Raw genomic sequence first — 16,803 nt, 5'->3', positions numbered from 1 at the left:
TTCCATGAGACTGAGCTTGAATGAAAAATTGGCGACTCCAACAATATTTTGAGTGACATTTATAAACGGAATTCGAGAGCTTTACTCGGAAAATTTGGACTTAATTAAATGAAATGTCCGAACATAATTTAGTGCCCACACAACAACTGGGTGCATTACTGCACAAAATGGTGTTGCAACCCATTATCTTCCAATGGAGGCTGCGCTCTTCCTCTGTGCCAATTTGGCCAAGAGGTTTTCATTTTTTATATTTTTTTTTTTGTTTTCTGTTTATTATAAATTTGCTTTTTAATTTTTTATTTTTTTTATTACAAATAGTTATATATTTTGTGGTTAGAGATGGGCTAAGGCCCACATCAAACCCATTGCATGTTCACTTTTAAGGTCTGAATATTGTAATGCATACACTAAATTCTTGAATTCCTGTTTAAACAAAAAGACTCCAACCAACTCATCTGTAGGACTGCAAAAATAATACTCCATATTCACTCCTCACCACTAAGATCTCCCCATCGCACATTGTGCTTCGCGGCAAGATAGTGCGCCCCGACAGGTCCTCTGCTTCCATATGGATACAATTCTGGTGAAATTTTCCGTTGCTCCAATTCCTTTAGCAGTGGAGTGAAGAGAGCCCATGCAGCATCAAGCTCATCACTTCTGATGAATAATCTTCGCTCTCCTGCTATGGCATCTAGCAGGAGTCTCTCATAAGCATCTGGGATTTCCCTTGGGTACCTTTAGAATTGAATTCAAATAGTAACAGTCGAGTTGAAGTATAGATAGAACAGTTTAGCAACGGGAGAATCAAGATTCCACACGAAAAGCAACTATTCATTTAACCTATTTAAAGTGATGTATGTTTCCAAATGTTGGGACATAAGGCTCTAAAATGGCATCAAATCCATGAGATTTCAAACTCATAACATTTAAGTGTAATCCTCTTTATATTTCATTAAATTGGTCTGGACTGCTAGCATATGGGCTGTATTTGTCCGAAATCCCAGATCCCCACCAATATGCACATGCATGCTTATAATTCCGAGCCAATATTCTCCGTTCTACATCTTATGCATAAGCGAGTTTTAAAATATAAAACTAAAGTTTCATCATATCTCATTAGCTCGAACTTTTGGAACAATTGACTTTAAAGGCTTTGCAATTAATATCAAAACACTAAATGTAATAAGTCAGAGCATAAACTTTTTATGTACCTGGCTTTGTAAAGCAGGTTGAGATCACTGCGGTCTAGTCTCATTCCAAGACCAGGGACCTTGCTGTTGATTATCAAATATACGGCTTCATCAGGCTGTACGCGAAGCACTAACTCATTCGTGGCTTTATCCATATCCGTCCCAAAATTTCCTTTATATAGGTTACCAGGAACGTGTCTGAACTGAACTCTAATCTCCGCTCTGGTTTTTGTTAGAGAAAATCAGTATAACATACAACAAAATACAACAGAAGTGACTCCATAAATACGAAGTACAAGATTTAACTACCGCTTAGTGTGGAGAGCTTTGCCCGCTTTCATTAAAAACGGGACACCATCCCATCGAGCATTATTGATAAAAAGTGCTGCAGCCGCGAACGTTGGAGTGATGCTGTCTTTTGGCACCATATGATCATCTGTATACCCAGGGTACGATTTATTACCCTTGTTGTGTCCCTTGTATTGACCAATAATCACATCTTCGAGCTGCAATGGCCTCATTGAACGCAAAACTTTGACCTGTTTAATTGCATTTCAGTTGTAACATGAGCATTCAGACAAAAATATCTTGAAAATTCTTAGAAATTCAGAGCTAGTTTCAAAGACATGAAAATAAACTGTAATACCTTCTCATTTCTAATATCCTCAGCATCCAAGCTCACAGGCGTCTCCATTGCAAATAATGCTAACATTTGCAGAAGATGATTTTGCATTATATCGCGGATTATTCCATAATGGTCGAAGTACCTGGGAACAAATCAGTGGAGATTTATAAAAAATTGCGAAGAAACAATCGTAATCAAAATATTAGATGTTTGTCGATGAGTCTCACCCTCCTCGTCCCTCAGTTCCAAAATCTTCAGAAAATATAAACTGAACATTGCGGATGTAGTTTCTCGACCAAAGAGGCTCAAAAACAAGATTTGAAAACCGCAGCACCGATAGATTTTCAACCAACTCCTTGCCCAAATAATGATCAATTCTGGGTCAAAGTTCTCGATTAAATAAATTTCTCACATAGTTGAACAAAGATACTTGGGCTTACCGGAATATTTGATCCTCATTCAAATACTGCTTTAGACAACGTATCAGATCCCTCGACGACTCTGAGTCACGACCAAATGGCTTTTCGACGATGACCCTTGTCCATCCAGACGTTGAAGACGACTTAGTACTAGCACATCGCACCACATCCACGAATATGTTGGGAGGTATGGACAAATAGAATAACCTGTTTGATAGGTCACCACCCTGAAAATATTCATCCCAGCATCATAGTCTTCGGCATAAAATGTTTGAAGTATCAGCAATTAAAAAGCATATGAACAAGCAGATCACACAGGATTTCTTGCTATTTAAAACAGGAAATCACAAGCATTGGCATTGGGAAACCAGCATGAATTTTCAAAATTTTATATGAAATTTTCTTAAAATACAAATCTTATACTCCCAAAAGCATTATAAGGCCACCCTCATTACAGGATCAGTTCCGTGGAACTCATGGCACATAGAGATCCCAATCTGTTAGCATGGAACTTTGGTTTGTAATAAGATTCAATGTATATTGAGCTGTTTTAATGAACTAAGCGCTTTACAACGCAAATGGAACATTGCACATATGATCCTACCCATAATACAGAGATTCATTCAGTACCTCTTTTGCGCTAAGTTTGTGATGCAACCCTGAAAAATCATCCTCTGAATTGTATTGACCCGAATGGTAAAAGCATCTCTTCAAAAACTGCTCCATTTTCACGTCACAGTTTTCTCTGCAGATGAATATTCAAAGAACGACTCCCAAGAGTAAGATGTATACGTTGGTTATTTTATGTAATATGATTAGTCCAATGTATACCTCCTGTCAATTCTGCAAGTTAAGGTTGCACTAATCATATTTCTTAGCTCCTCGTCATTCATCTTAGTCCGAGAATAACCGAAAACAGAAAATTTCTGCACGAATATTGGGATAGTTCAGCAGTGTATCTAAATCCTATTATGAAAAAAACTAAATCGTGTCAAATCACTTCCGAAACCAAGGAAAGAAGTATAGGAGGAAATGAAGAAAGAACCTCAGGAAGCCAATCCTCGTAATAAAGAGCAAAAAGAGCTGGAAAAATCTTCTTTTTGGCGAGATCCCCTGATGCACCAACGACGATAATGCTAAGAGTAGAATCCTCTCCTTCAACTTCAGAAAGCCGTGTTTCTTCAGCCAGAGGATTTGCAGCCGAACCTTCTGCATACGCATTGAGTTTGCATGTTACTGCAGCAAATTTATAGCTAAAAAGGACATCATTTACTTAACAATCTATAGATAATCCAATCATCACCCGCCATTATAAAAAGCTTTCGATACGGGTTCGAGACAATTTCAAGTAAGTCAAAGCGTGCAACTTAGAGCTCTATATATAAACCCAACCAAATATGTTCCAATGATAACATACATTGGGAGATGAGAAAACAACAATGAAAAAATCTCAGTTTATCCAAAAAATGAGTACAACCTTCAGAAGATTACATGTTACCAGAGTGATATGCAATTATTGTTCACTTACAGCAAGATGCATAAACAGCTAAATACAAGAATCCAGTTATTTTTGGTTACATCTATACTTAGAAACTAAAATCATGTCCCATCTACTTGACATCTGCTTCATACCATACATTACAGTATAAACAAAACCCAAAAAAGATAAATAAATAAACAAAGAAATCATTTTGGGCAGAACTTAATAAATGTAGATACGTGCACACAAAAATCATAAAATAGTAAAAGGAAATAATGAAGCAAAACAAAAGAACAAATCAAACCATAAAAACAATATAATTACTAGTAACAGCTGGAAAAATCTTACCATCTTGCAAAGAGACTGCATTAAGAGGGTAGCCATTGGAGGACCTGAGTCGAGAAAGATTTCTTCGCTGAAGTCTGGAGAATTTCTTGGTAACCCATTTGGAGAATTAGTTAATTGAGATATTGGAAAATTCTTGAAGAAATACAAATTGTCTCCAACGGAAGAAAACGTGGTAGAAGATGAATGCGCACAGGGATTCAAAAGCTTAGCAGCCATGCAAATGTTTTGAGGATCAAAACCAAGAAAAGAAAATCGAAAAGAAGAGAAAACAAAAGAAAACGTTCTTCGCTTTGGTGACGCGTTCTTGAAAATTTATCGTACACGAGAAGATGAAAGATTGGGATTTACACTGGAGAATCAAGATATTTTTGCTATATTAGTATGTCAAAATACTTTACTTGGCTGTTACTTTCAAGTTCCAATCCTTTATATGAGGCCAGGAATTTTCCTTGCAATTGATTATCTCGAAGTGGAGAGAGAATTTGACTTTGGGCCAAAGATCGATCGATCGATCGAACTCGGGATTAATTTTTCAATATATTGTATCATATCAGGATAGTTCATATGACACAAATTGTTTGATAGATGAAAAAGTACGGTCACAATTTTCCCAACTCTCTCCCCTTCGTAGATTGTGGCCGAGCTCCTTATTTGTCAAACTCCCACGTATACGAACCAGAGCTCAAGAATCAATATACGTAAATCTCATGTATTTATTTAATTGTTAAATCTTTTATTTAAGTTTAAAATGATTTTAGTGGTTAGGATTTATTTAAATTGTATTATTTTAATGTTTATGTGATGCACGTTAAATTATGTCTTGAGTTTCATGTTTCAGGCGATTATTCGATGCGGGATCGAGGAAAAGAGACCGATGACGATTTTGACAATTTTAAAATGTGGTATTTTATTTTAGGTTAAGGATAGGGTCATTTTAAATAATTTATTTAGTTGTAGCATTTTAAAAGCCTAATTTGGTTATTAGGTGATTCGAAAATTTCAGAATTTTAAAAGATGTACCTATTGTGTATTTTATTTCAATTTTTAAGATGCTAGTATTTTAGTTAGTGTTTAATTAACTTTTATTTAGGGGTTAATTTTTAATTAAGCAATATTTTAATCCCCTAATTTGACTAAGCGCACACACACACACCGAGACACACACACATACACGTTTTAACACACACACACATATATCAATTAATATTTTCATATTTTTGAGAGAAGAAAACTAGGCTTCCTTGAAGCAAGAACAGCCGCCCCTCTCCTTTTAATTCTCCAGCAATTTTTCGTGAGTTTTGTTGCAAGAAAATAGTGTCACGTTCGTCTCGGATCAAGCCTCGTTCTGTTCCCACTTCGGTATCGCAGTATCGTGATTTTTTCATATCAAAAGGCATGTATATTCTATTTTTCCTGCGTCGATCTCGTCATATTATGCGAAAAAATCATGTGTGATGTGCAAAGTTTGAGCAGAAAATTGTTTGATCGATTTTTGAAACGTTTTTAGATATAAAACTGGTAATTTGCTGTCATTTGAATTACTGCAATTTTTTGGTCGGGTTTCTGGGAAATCTTTCAACATATGAAGCGTATAAATTTTCGATACCTTCGATTTGACAGTAAATTCGAAATATTTGGATAAGAAATGAGTGGGTTATGATCGTTTTTGTGGGACTGCTCAAACTGTGACTTTTATGAAAATGTGTTTTGACATATTCTTGAAGTTATTTGTTGCAATCTTCGTTGGGCATCGCCGGGATTGTGCTACTGCATTTAGATATGTTATGGGATATATTTAGGTCTTATTTGGTGGTTCGTTTGGGTCGGGATTTGTGGGGACTCGGACGCTAATTCATTTCTTAATCGTCTTTGGGAATAATTGGATCAATTAAATAAACTGCGTCTAATTTTTTTTAAATACAAGTGCGGAATATATTATAATCAATCTGATATAAACATCAAAATTAAAAGTACAAGTCTCGTAGAAAATACATTAATGTCAAACTAGGGTTCATTCATTATACATCAAGTGCTTAAACCTATTCTACTTCTGGGTCCGGATCTCCACGCTAATCTTGATCTCTCATCCTCTTCTTTACCCTGATCCTGTCCCACCTGTTGTCATGCACACATACAGACACAACAACAACCGGATAACTCCGGTAAGAATAGAATTCCCAATATAAACAACGTATATATGCAATCATATAAACATATACAAAAGCATATAACAGTTATCAATAACATGTATCAAGTTTGAAAACATGAAACGATATAAAACTGTAAATCAAAATCATATCTCTGACTCGACTCTGATCTAGTCTAGTCTAGGGATCCCGGTTCCCGGATGTTGGCATACTATATCGAATCTCAGCAATAGAAGTCAATCTACTCCTAAGCAACATCGACATAAATCGAACATCCAGTGTCTTGGCACATCCGCCAAACACTTGGCACCTCAACCAAAGACTAGGCACATCCGCCCATGACTCTTTCTCGATATCTATCTTCTATTCTCTGATTTTCTATAAATCAATAGAATAATCATACGCAATCAATGAATTCAAATGTATTAAACAATACAAATAAGTATGTGGTTTTGGGAAACTCAAGTCGTATCTAACTCGAGTCGTATCTCCCGTTCAACATTGATTTATACCTTTCTTTGTTGGGGTTTGGCTCTGTTCTGTCTTTGAATCTTCAATATCAATCTGGAATGAGATATTCGAGGAATACAATATCAACATATACCCCAGACAATACCAGATATAATCAAAACTCAATCTAATTCTGTTTCGACGGCATAACATCACAATCCCGATACACCGGCGATATAAATAATAGACGGCCAATCTCAACAACTCATAATCAATCAATAAACACCATACCACCAAATCTATATAATCTCAATAAAATCAAATCTGAAAAATCATAACAATTTCATACGGTATCCGTTCCTCAATCCGGTTTCGATTATACGATGATTACATTCTCAGGAACACCATATATCAATCATATCTGATTCCTTCAATATCATATTTTCAAATCATAACAAAACATAAGAAAACTTACGTCCGTGTGAAGTTCTTGTCGAGGAAAAAACAGAACTATTTTCGGATCGAAGATTGGACGGGCGGATCTTGCAAAATCTCAATTCTAATATCAAGAACTTGAAGTTGGCCGTGCTTTTCTCTCCGATTCTTCGCTGCTGATTCTGAATAAAATGAAGGAATTACATATATATAATGCATGGCAAGACCAAGTGGCTTAATATTCTTGCTGCACGTCTCGCGCATATGTGCGACATCTCTCGGCGCATATGCGCGAGACCTACTGGTCTCGACGCATCACACTTCAAGTACTCGTGCATATGCGCGGAGTCTTCTGCCATGCTCGCGCATATGCGCGCCCTGTCTCCGCGCATATGTGCGAGGTTCTCTGCCTGTCTCGTGCATATGCGCGCCTCGTGTCGCACATATGCGCGAGGTGTTCTGTCATCGCACATCACATATCACATGCTGTTCCAAATCGTGTCTCAGAGTGATCCTTCTATAATCACATTAATTCATAATCAATAATCTCGGATTAACAGGATCTAAATCTCGGGCATTACATTTCTCCCCCCCTAAGATACGATTTCGTCCCCGAAATCACAGGCAATCAAATCATATCAAATAAGAAATGTATAACAGAAGCTGAATAAGAAACTCACATCAGTGAAATAACTCTGGGAATTTTTGTCTCATATCTGATTCAGCTTCTCAAGTAGCTTCTTCGATGCCATGACGACTCCACTGAACTTTCACAAGCGGAATAGTCTTTGTTCTGAGTTACTTTTCTTTACGATCGAGAATCTGGATCGGCTTCTCGAAATAACTCAGAGTTATATCCAGTTCGGCCTCGTCTGGCTGAAGAATATGAGATACATCAAGAAGATATTTTTGCAATAAAGATACATGAAAGACATCATGTATTCCAGATAAAGAGGGCGGTAGGGCGAGTCGATAGGCACGATCTCCTATCTTCTCGAGAATTTCGTACGGCCCAACATATCGTGGAGACAACTTCCTTTTCTTGTCAAATCTGACAATGCCTCTGAAAGGAGAAATCTTCAAGAATACTCTGTCTCCTGCCTCAAATACCAACGGTCTTCGTCGAACATTGGCATATTTGGCCTGTCTGTCTTGAGCTGTCTTCATTCTCTTCTGAATCAGCTTCACTTTTTCTGTCATAACTTGAATCATATCAGGTCCAATCTCAGGTACCTCGGAAATAACGTCCTAATACAGAGGGGATCTGCACTTCTTGCCATACAACGCTTCAAACGGTGTCATCTCTATACTCGTTTGATAGCTGTTGTTGTATGAAAACTCACAAAGTGGCAAAGAATCTTGCCAACTAGTGCCAAAATCTAGCACCACGGCTCTAAGCATATCCTCTAGTGTCTGGATAGTCCGCTCTGACTGACCGTCTGTCTGTGAATGATATGCTTGTACTCATATGTAACTTCGTACCTAGAGCCTGCTGTAAACTGTGCCAAAAGTGCGAAGTAAACTGAGGATCACGGTCTGATACTATAACGGCCCGAAAATTCGTGTTTGAATATTTGCGAAAAAATTAAAAATTTTCTTTGTAAAGTAAGTAAAATGCCTCATTCATAAAATAGACCGTTAAATAAAGTTTAAATGTTAAAAATAGCAGCGGAAGAAATTATTTGTTTGCAAAAGAACAATTTAAGAATAATCCAACAACGGATAAAATGTTTGAGCATAAAAATGGTAAATGCTAAAATGAGGTCCTCGGGTTCCACTAATGCCGACCCAACATCAGTACCTACAACAATCAAGTCTAGTGAGTCTAAAGACTCAACATGCATATATCGTAAATAACAAGTAAATATAGTAAAATTCCATGGGAGTAAAGATATCATGTCATGAGGCACAATGTGAAAATAATTATCATGAGCAATTATAATACGTGCATAACTGAACTGAAAATCATAGTGAAAATGTTTGCTCCTTGGAGCCCTGTACTGAAATAGCCTGTAATAAATTTCTGTTGAGATTATGGTCTACGCAAGTGGCCCCTACACTGAAACTGACCGGTAACTGGCGACCGGATAATAAAATGCTCCCATGACCGGCAACTGGCGACCGGGTGAAATAATGAACGTCTGATCAGACTGTAGCCACAGTATACTGGGTGAAACAAACTCAACTGACCGGTAACTAGCGACCGACCGGTAACTAGCGACCGGATTTAGCAATAATCCCATGATAGTGAAATGGCCACAAGCAATATCGCATAATCTCAAAAATGAACATTTTATCTTTTTATGCACGTAATATAATTAAATGACACAATTAAATATCATGCAATAATTTACTGATTGGATTGGATCGCTCCCAAGCTCGCTGCAACCTAAATATGCCATGAAAAGTATGCAATAGATTTATGGGACCAAACTATGCAATAACCTTATGTGATAATTACGCCTACTGACTTCGTATTTAATCATGACTCCGAACCAACCTGAAACAACACTGAACCATCATGTAGTCATGATTAAAATATGCCTAAAATGATAAAATAATGCCCCTAAAATGGTGAGGGCCGAAATCTAGGTGAATGGAGACCAAAACATGAAACGCTCTTTCGAGATTCAATTTGGCACATCGCACCGTAAATTCTCGTACGACCTCAAAAATGATCCGAATCACGAACGGCCAAAAACATGACCTTACTAACTCGATGAGGCACTGTTCAGTCCAAGGCCATAGGCTAAAAGCCAACCAAGAACCCAAACAACGCCTGAGAACAACAGCACGCTTGTTGTCAAAATTACAGAAGCTGCACATTTGTTTTTCTTGTGTCGTTTTCGAGACTACCAGGCATTGGGGCTTGAACCACCGACCAAAGACTCTTACTAAAATCCCAAGGAATGATTTGAACCATAGCTATTGGCCCTAGGCAAGCTAAAATTCGCACCATTCAGCAAACACCCGAAAACTCCAACCGAGAACACCTTGCATGCGTGAGTGGTGTTGTGTTTCACTTGCTGTCTCGTGTCGTTCCAGTGGCCATTTTATTGACCATGGCACGATATAGACATCTTGGGGTATGGTATGAACCGTGGCTAGGGGCCATAGGCCAACCAGGATCCACACCAATCCACCAAAATTCGAAACACACATGCTGTACAAAGGAAGAGCCGAAATGGGGAAGGGGTTGTTCTTGTTGTTTGATTTAAAACCGATTCAACCATGGACAAGCCTCAAAAGGGCGACTTGGTCACGTCTTAGACATGCTAGGGAAGTGATCTAACCGTGGCTATAGGCCTTGGGGCAGCCAGGATCAGATTCATTTCCCTTTGACAGAAAAACAAAATTTTCGAAACTCAAATGGATCAAGAGGGAAGTTGCTGTCATCTTCTCACCTTCCAGCGTACATGGGGTTAAATGAATGGACTATCATGGTCCTAATGCGTCCTATTACATGTCTAGATGTCGCCTTGGGAGCCTGGAACCGAACCAATACCTGAAACCCACAAAACAAAGCAACCCATGAAGAGCATCATGAAAGCCAAAAAATTCTGCATGTTTTATTTCAAAAGGTTCTTGACATATTTCGGTTTTTGCATGAAAAGATGATCATGTAATATAAAAATTATGATAGTAGGACTTGATTGAAGACTCAAGGAAGAATATATGCATGCCTGGTTTCGTTTGAATGAAAAACGAAAGAACGAGACGATCCGGCGTGGAGGAGGTGGAGCGCTTTCTTTTTTCTTGCTACTTAGCTCTCGATTTTTCTCTCCTTAATCTCACTAAATTCTCACGATTTTTGACACTAAAAATGGCTCTGGTTTTCGGTGATGGAAAGGAGAAATAGTGGTTAGGGGAGTGAGGGAGATGTGTGCAAAAATATAGGGAAAATCAAGACCAAGTCTACTATTTTTGAAATTTGAATTCTTGTTGCTATCAAATAATTATTGGATGAATCTAGAATGGGGTGACCGAATTTCTTTGCTAATCTAGACTAGGATAAAGCTCATTAATTAATTAATTAAGGTTGACTCATAATTAAAAAGATTAGCATGCTAACACAACAAAGAATGGGTCAAAGGGTGAGTTGGCAAAGGAATTACTTAATATTCTAAAGTGGCCGAAATTTATAGATTAAGTGGAGGGGAAAATGTTGATTATTTAGTAAATTTATAACTCTTAAAAGCCTTACCTATCCCTTAAATAATTTAGTGAATTAATCCCTTAATTATTTGAACTTAAATGAACTTATTTCCTACTCACCTCAAGTAATTAAAATAAATCCTCAAACCTCCTTTTTAACTTAAATCAACTTACTTGCTAGCTAAAATAAATTCTGGAAATGTTTTCTAAATCTTAAATTTTATCTCTAAACTCCAACTCCAGTCCGGCCTCACCGAAATAACTGAAATGCTAAAAATTAAACTACTACATAAAATAATTAAATTTTGAAACTCATGCAATAAGAAATCATTTTAATTTAAATACTAGAATTATGCATGGCTTATACGTAGTCTAAGTTACGGGTTCCACAATCCTTCCTCCCTTAAAAGAAATTTCGTCCTCGAAATTAAAACTCACCGAATAACTCGGGGTAACGATCTCTCATCTCCAGGCTCAGACTCCCATATAGCTTCCTCCTCTGAACGGTTGAGCCATTTGACTTAGACTCGCTTAACCAGCTTGTTCCGAAGCTTCTTCTCCTGCATGTCTAGGATCTGCACTGGTCTCTCCTCATAAGATAAGTTCGGAGTAAGCTGCAACGGCTCAAAGTTTAAGACATGCGAAGGATTCGCCATGTACTTCCTCATCATAGAGACGTGGAACACATTGTGTACTCCGACCAGATTTGGCGGAAGATCCACATGATAAGCTAGCGTACCAACTCTGTCTAGGATCTCAAACGGTCCAATGAATCTTGGACTGAGCTTCCCTTTCTTCCCAAATCTCATGACACCCTTCATAGGTGCTACCTTCACTAAAACATGGTCGCCGACAGCAAACTCTAGGTCTCTCTTCCTTTGATATGCATAACTCTTCTGTCGACTCTGAGCAGTCCTCATCCTATCACAGATCTTGACTACTACATCGGTAGCCTGCTGAATAATCTCTGGACCCAACTCTGCTCTCTCTCCTACATCATCCCAATGAACATGAGATCTACACTTACGGCCATACAATGCTTCAAACGGAGCCATAACTATAAACGACTGAAAACTGTTGTTATATGTGAACTCTACCAATGGCAAGTTCGACTCCCAACTCCCAGAGAAATCAATGACGCAAGCACGGAGAAGATCCTCCAAAATCTGAATGACTCGCTCTGACTTTCCATCTATCTGAGGATGGAAAGTTGTGCTAAACAGCAACTTTGTATCCAAAGTCGAATGCAAACTCTTCCAAAATGAGGAAGTAAATTTGGGATCTCTTTCAGATACGATAGGAATTGGAATTCCATGAAGTCGGACTATCTCTCGGATATACAACTCCGCAGTACTGAATCATGGTGAAAGTCATCTTAATAGGCAAGAAGTGCGCTGATTTGGTAAGACGATCTACAATCACCCAAGTAGCATTTGATCCTCTGACTGACTTCGGCAAACCGGTCACGAAGTCCATGATAATATTCTCCCACTTCCACTCGGGAATAGGAAGAGGCTTGAGAAAACCTGCTGGTCTCTGATGCTCCGCCTTCACTAACTGGCAAGTCAGACACTCGGATACAAATCGTCTGACTTCTTTCTTCATACCAGGCCACCAATACAATAGCTGCAGATCTTTGTACATCTTCGTACTCCCTGGGTGAATAGAGTACGGGGACATGTGGGCCTCTGATAGGATATCTGCGCGGATAGAACCACTGCTAGGAACCCACATCCTGTCTCGGTATCTCACAATACTGTCGGTGACTGTATACAAGACACTGCCTTTGGCTTTATCTCTCTTCTTCCACTGTGCCAATTGCTCATCTGCTGACTGACCACTGCGAATACGGTCAAGAAGAGAGGACTGAATTGTTAAAGTAGATAGACGGGTAACTCTACCTTGAGGATATGACTCTAGATCAAATCTCTGCATCTCAATCTGAAGAGGTCTCGAAACTGTCAAATGAGCCATCGCTGCGACTTTTCTGCTCAATGCATCCGCCACTACATTAGCTTTACCCGGGTGGTAGCTAATGTCACAGTCATAATCCTTCACAAGCTCCAACCAACGCCTCTTACGCATATTCAGCTCCTTCTTCGTAAAGAAATACTTGAGGCTCTTGTGGTCGGTAAAGATCTGGCACTTCTCTCCGTACAAATAATGCCTCCAAATCTTCAAAGCAAAACTACTGCAGCCAACTCTAGATCATGGGTAGGGTAGTTCTTTTCATGAGTCTTCAACTGTCTAGAAGCATAAGCTATCACCTTCCCATGCTGCATCAATACCGTGCCAAGATCGAGCTTCGAAGCATCGGTGTATAGGACAAACTCACCGAGCCCTGATGACACGGCCAAAACTGGTGCTGAGGTAAGAGCTTGCTTCAAAGTTTCGAAGATCTTCTGGCACTCCTCGCTCCACACAAATTTCACATTCTTCTTGGTCAATGCTGTGAGTGGAACTGCGACAGAGGAGAATCCCTTAATGAATTTTCGGTAATATCCTGCTAGGCCGAGAAAACTGCGGATCTCTGATGCATTCTGTGGTACAACCCAATCTCTGACTGCTGCAACTTTCGCTGGGTCTACCTTAATGCCACTGCTGGAGACAATGTGGCCTAAGAACGCCACCTTCTCTAACCAAAATTCGCACTTACTGAACTTTGCGAATAACTTGTGCTTCTACAAGGTCTGCAGCACTGTGGTCAGATGTCTGCTGTGATCTTCTTGATTCTTGGAGTAGATGAGAATGTCGTCTATGAATACTATCACAAACTGATCAAGATACGGCTGAAATATGCGATTCATGAGATCCATGAAGACCGCTGGCGCATTCGTCAGACCGAACTGGCATCACAAGGAACTCATAGTGGCCATAACGAGTCCTGAAAGCAGTCTTTTAAACATCGGCAGTCTCTCACCCTCAACTGGTGATAACCGGAACGCAGGTCAATCTTGGAGAAAATCGAAGCTCCCCGAAACTGGTCAAATAGATCCTCAATCCTCGGAAGTGGGTACTTGTTCTTCACTGTAACCCTGTTCAACTCCCCGGTAGTCAATACAAAGCCTCATAGAGCCAGCCTTCTTCTTTACAAACAAAACTGGCGCGCCCCATGGTGAAAAACTCGGGCGAATGAACTCCTTGTCAAGAAGTTCCTGAATCTGCTTCTTAAGCTCTGCCATCTCTGTCGGTGCAATTCGGTACGGTGCTTTGGATATTGGAGCCGTACCTGGCATAAGCTCGATAGAAAACTCCACCTCTCTCTCGGGTGGCATACCAGAGACGTCCTCGGGAAAAACGTCTAGGAAATCTCTAATGCCTGACTGGGTGCCTCGGGGAAATATACAAAAGTCGATAGAAACGCCCGACACCCTCTATGCATGAGCTTCCTAGCCTGGACATAAGGAATAATGCGCGGTAAGGGAAAGTACATGTCCGGCTCAAATTAGAACTGCGCCATTCCAGGCGGTCGGACTAGAACAGATCTCCGCTGGAAGTCAATCAAAATTCTGTTCCGCAATAGCCAATCCATCCCTAGAATAATGTCAAACTCTGGCATCGGCAGTACGATAAGATCCGCATAAACAAGGTTGCCATGGAGCTCAAGATCTATGTCTCGGATCACATTGGTGGCTGGCATCTCCTCGCCAGACGGCAGTACTACGGAATAGGCTATATCTAGCCCAATGGTCTTAACTTTGAGGAAATTAGCAAAGACCTCTGAAATGAATGAGTGAGTGGCCCCTGAATCTATCAAGGCCTTCGTAGCGGAACCAGATATGAAAATTCTCCCTGAAAGATCGGAACTTCTAAGTTCAACCCAATAGCTACAAGGGCTAAACTTATAGACATGCAAAAGCCAGAGTTCTTCTAACCTAATTCCCGAATATAATACTGAGTAGAGCATGCAATCCTATCGCAATTCTAAGTTCAAAATATTAACCCAAAACATTAAATCCCAAATGTAAACTTAAAGCTTCAAGGTACCTGTCATAAGCATCGTCTCTGGGTTCGTCTCCGTAGCATGGAGAGCAAACACAGTGCCTTAGGCAGGCAGATTCCTCTGAGGGCACTGCACAAATAAGTGGTCCGGACTACCACGCCTATAACACTTTCCTGAGCCGTACATACATGCTCCAGGATGGCGACGTGAGCACTTAGGACAGACTGGGCGCTCAAGAGTCCTCGGGGCTGGGCGACCCCGCTGTTGCTGCTGCTGCTGGACTCTATTTCTAGGCGGCCCGTTAAAAGGCCTCTTGTTCTGCTGCTGATGCTGATGAGAAGGAGGGCGGTGCAGGTACCTGGGCTGGTCGCTTTCCAAGCGATCTCTCTCGATATCATGCTAATCTTGCTCTGCAGCTAGAGCTTTGGAGACAGCGACCTCATAAGAAGTAGGGTCAGACACCCTAACATCACGGCGCAAGATTGGCCGTAGACCCACCAGAAAATACATCATCTTGACTCTAGCATCGTTTGCGATCAGGGGTATTAAATGACCACCCCTCTCGAACTTACGGATGAACTCCGTAACAGTCATATCTCCTTGCCTCAAGCTCATAAACTCAGTGGTCAACCTGGTGTGCACTTCTTCAGCAAAGTATTTGGAGTAGAACACCTCCAGTGAAGTGCACCCAACTCAGCGTAGCCATGTTCAGGGCTACTGATGCTCCTTCCCACCATAAGCGGGCATCTCCTCCGAATAAATAGGTGGCACATCGGACTCTGTCTGCATCTCCAAGCTCCAAGAACTCGAAGATAACCTCGAGGGACTTGATCCAGCCCTCGGCAATCATGGGATCAGACGTCCCTGAAAACTCCTTCGGACGCATCTTCATAAATCTCTCATAGACAGCCTCGGGCCCTATCGGCCTGGCCGCCACAGCATGATTCTCCGAAAACTGTGCGAAGAACTGCGTCATCCCAGCTAGTATCTGGGCATTCATGTCAGGTGGAGGTGGTAAGTCCCTCTCCTGCCTCTGGTTCACGTCATCCTCCTGGCGAGGCTCATCCTGTCTAGTGCGCTCAAGGATGCGTCTAGGGGGCATACTGTTCCATACAACCCATACGTAACTAACATGCATAATTCCATAATTTATTTAAATTTAAATACTGGACAAATAAAAGTCTGGACGTAAAATACTTCATGAAATCATGCTGTTAAAAATAATTCATACTTTAAATAAAATACGTAAATGTAAAACTTACAGACCGAAGACGTGACTTCATGAGCTTCTCATGGTCAGTAGTAGCACAACTCTTTAGAGAACCATTGCTCTGATACCAACTATAACGGCCCGAAAATTCATGTTTGAATATCTGCAGAAAAATTAAAAATTTTCTTTGTAAAGTAAGTAAAATGCCTCATTCATAAAATAGACCGTTAAATAAAGTTTAAATGTTAAAAATAGCAGCGGAAGAAATTATTTGTTTGCAAAATAACAATTTAAGAATAATCCAACAACGGATAAAATGTTTGAGCATAAAAATGGTAAATGCTAAAATGAGGTCCTCGGGTTCCACTACTGCCGACCCAAGCTAGCTCACTGGTCCCCGC

General features: G+C 39.9%; 1 protein-coding gene across 1 annotated transcript; it reads right to left on the bottom strand.

Moving 5' to 3' along the window:
• Positions 1-351: 351 nt before the first annotated feature.
• LOC140811935 (glucose-6-phosphate 1-dehydrogenase, chloroplastic-like) lies at positions 352-4,437 on the bottom strand. Its single transcript, XM_073170064.1, is given in 11 exon segments — positions 352-735; positions 1,212-1,412; positions 1,500-1,729; positions 1,837-1,957; positions 2,043-2,192; positions 2,256-2,461; positions 2,865-2,979; positions 3,066-3,160; positions 3,280-3,443; positions 4,063-4,150; positions 4,153-4,437. Coding segments are annotated over 11 exon segments (1,746 nt in total). The 5' UTR covers positions 4,279-4,437; the 3' UTR covers positions 352-485.
• Between the last annotated feature and the right edge of the window lie 12,366 nt (positions 4,438-16,803).

Source organism: Primulina eburnea, chromosome 14 (assembly GCF_022965805.1).
Source record: "Primulina eburnea isolate SZY01 chromosome 14, ASM2296580v1, whole genome shotgun sequence".
NCBI classification, from domain to species: Eukaryota; Viridiplantae; Streptophyta; class Magnoliopsida; order Lamiales; family Gesneriaceae; genus Primulina; species Primulina eburnea.
Note: the sequence above shows the minus strand (reverse complement) of the source record. Positions and strands in the feature narration are given on the sequence as shown.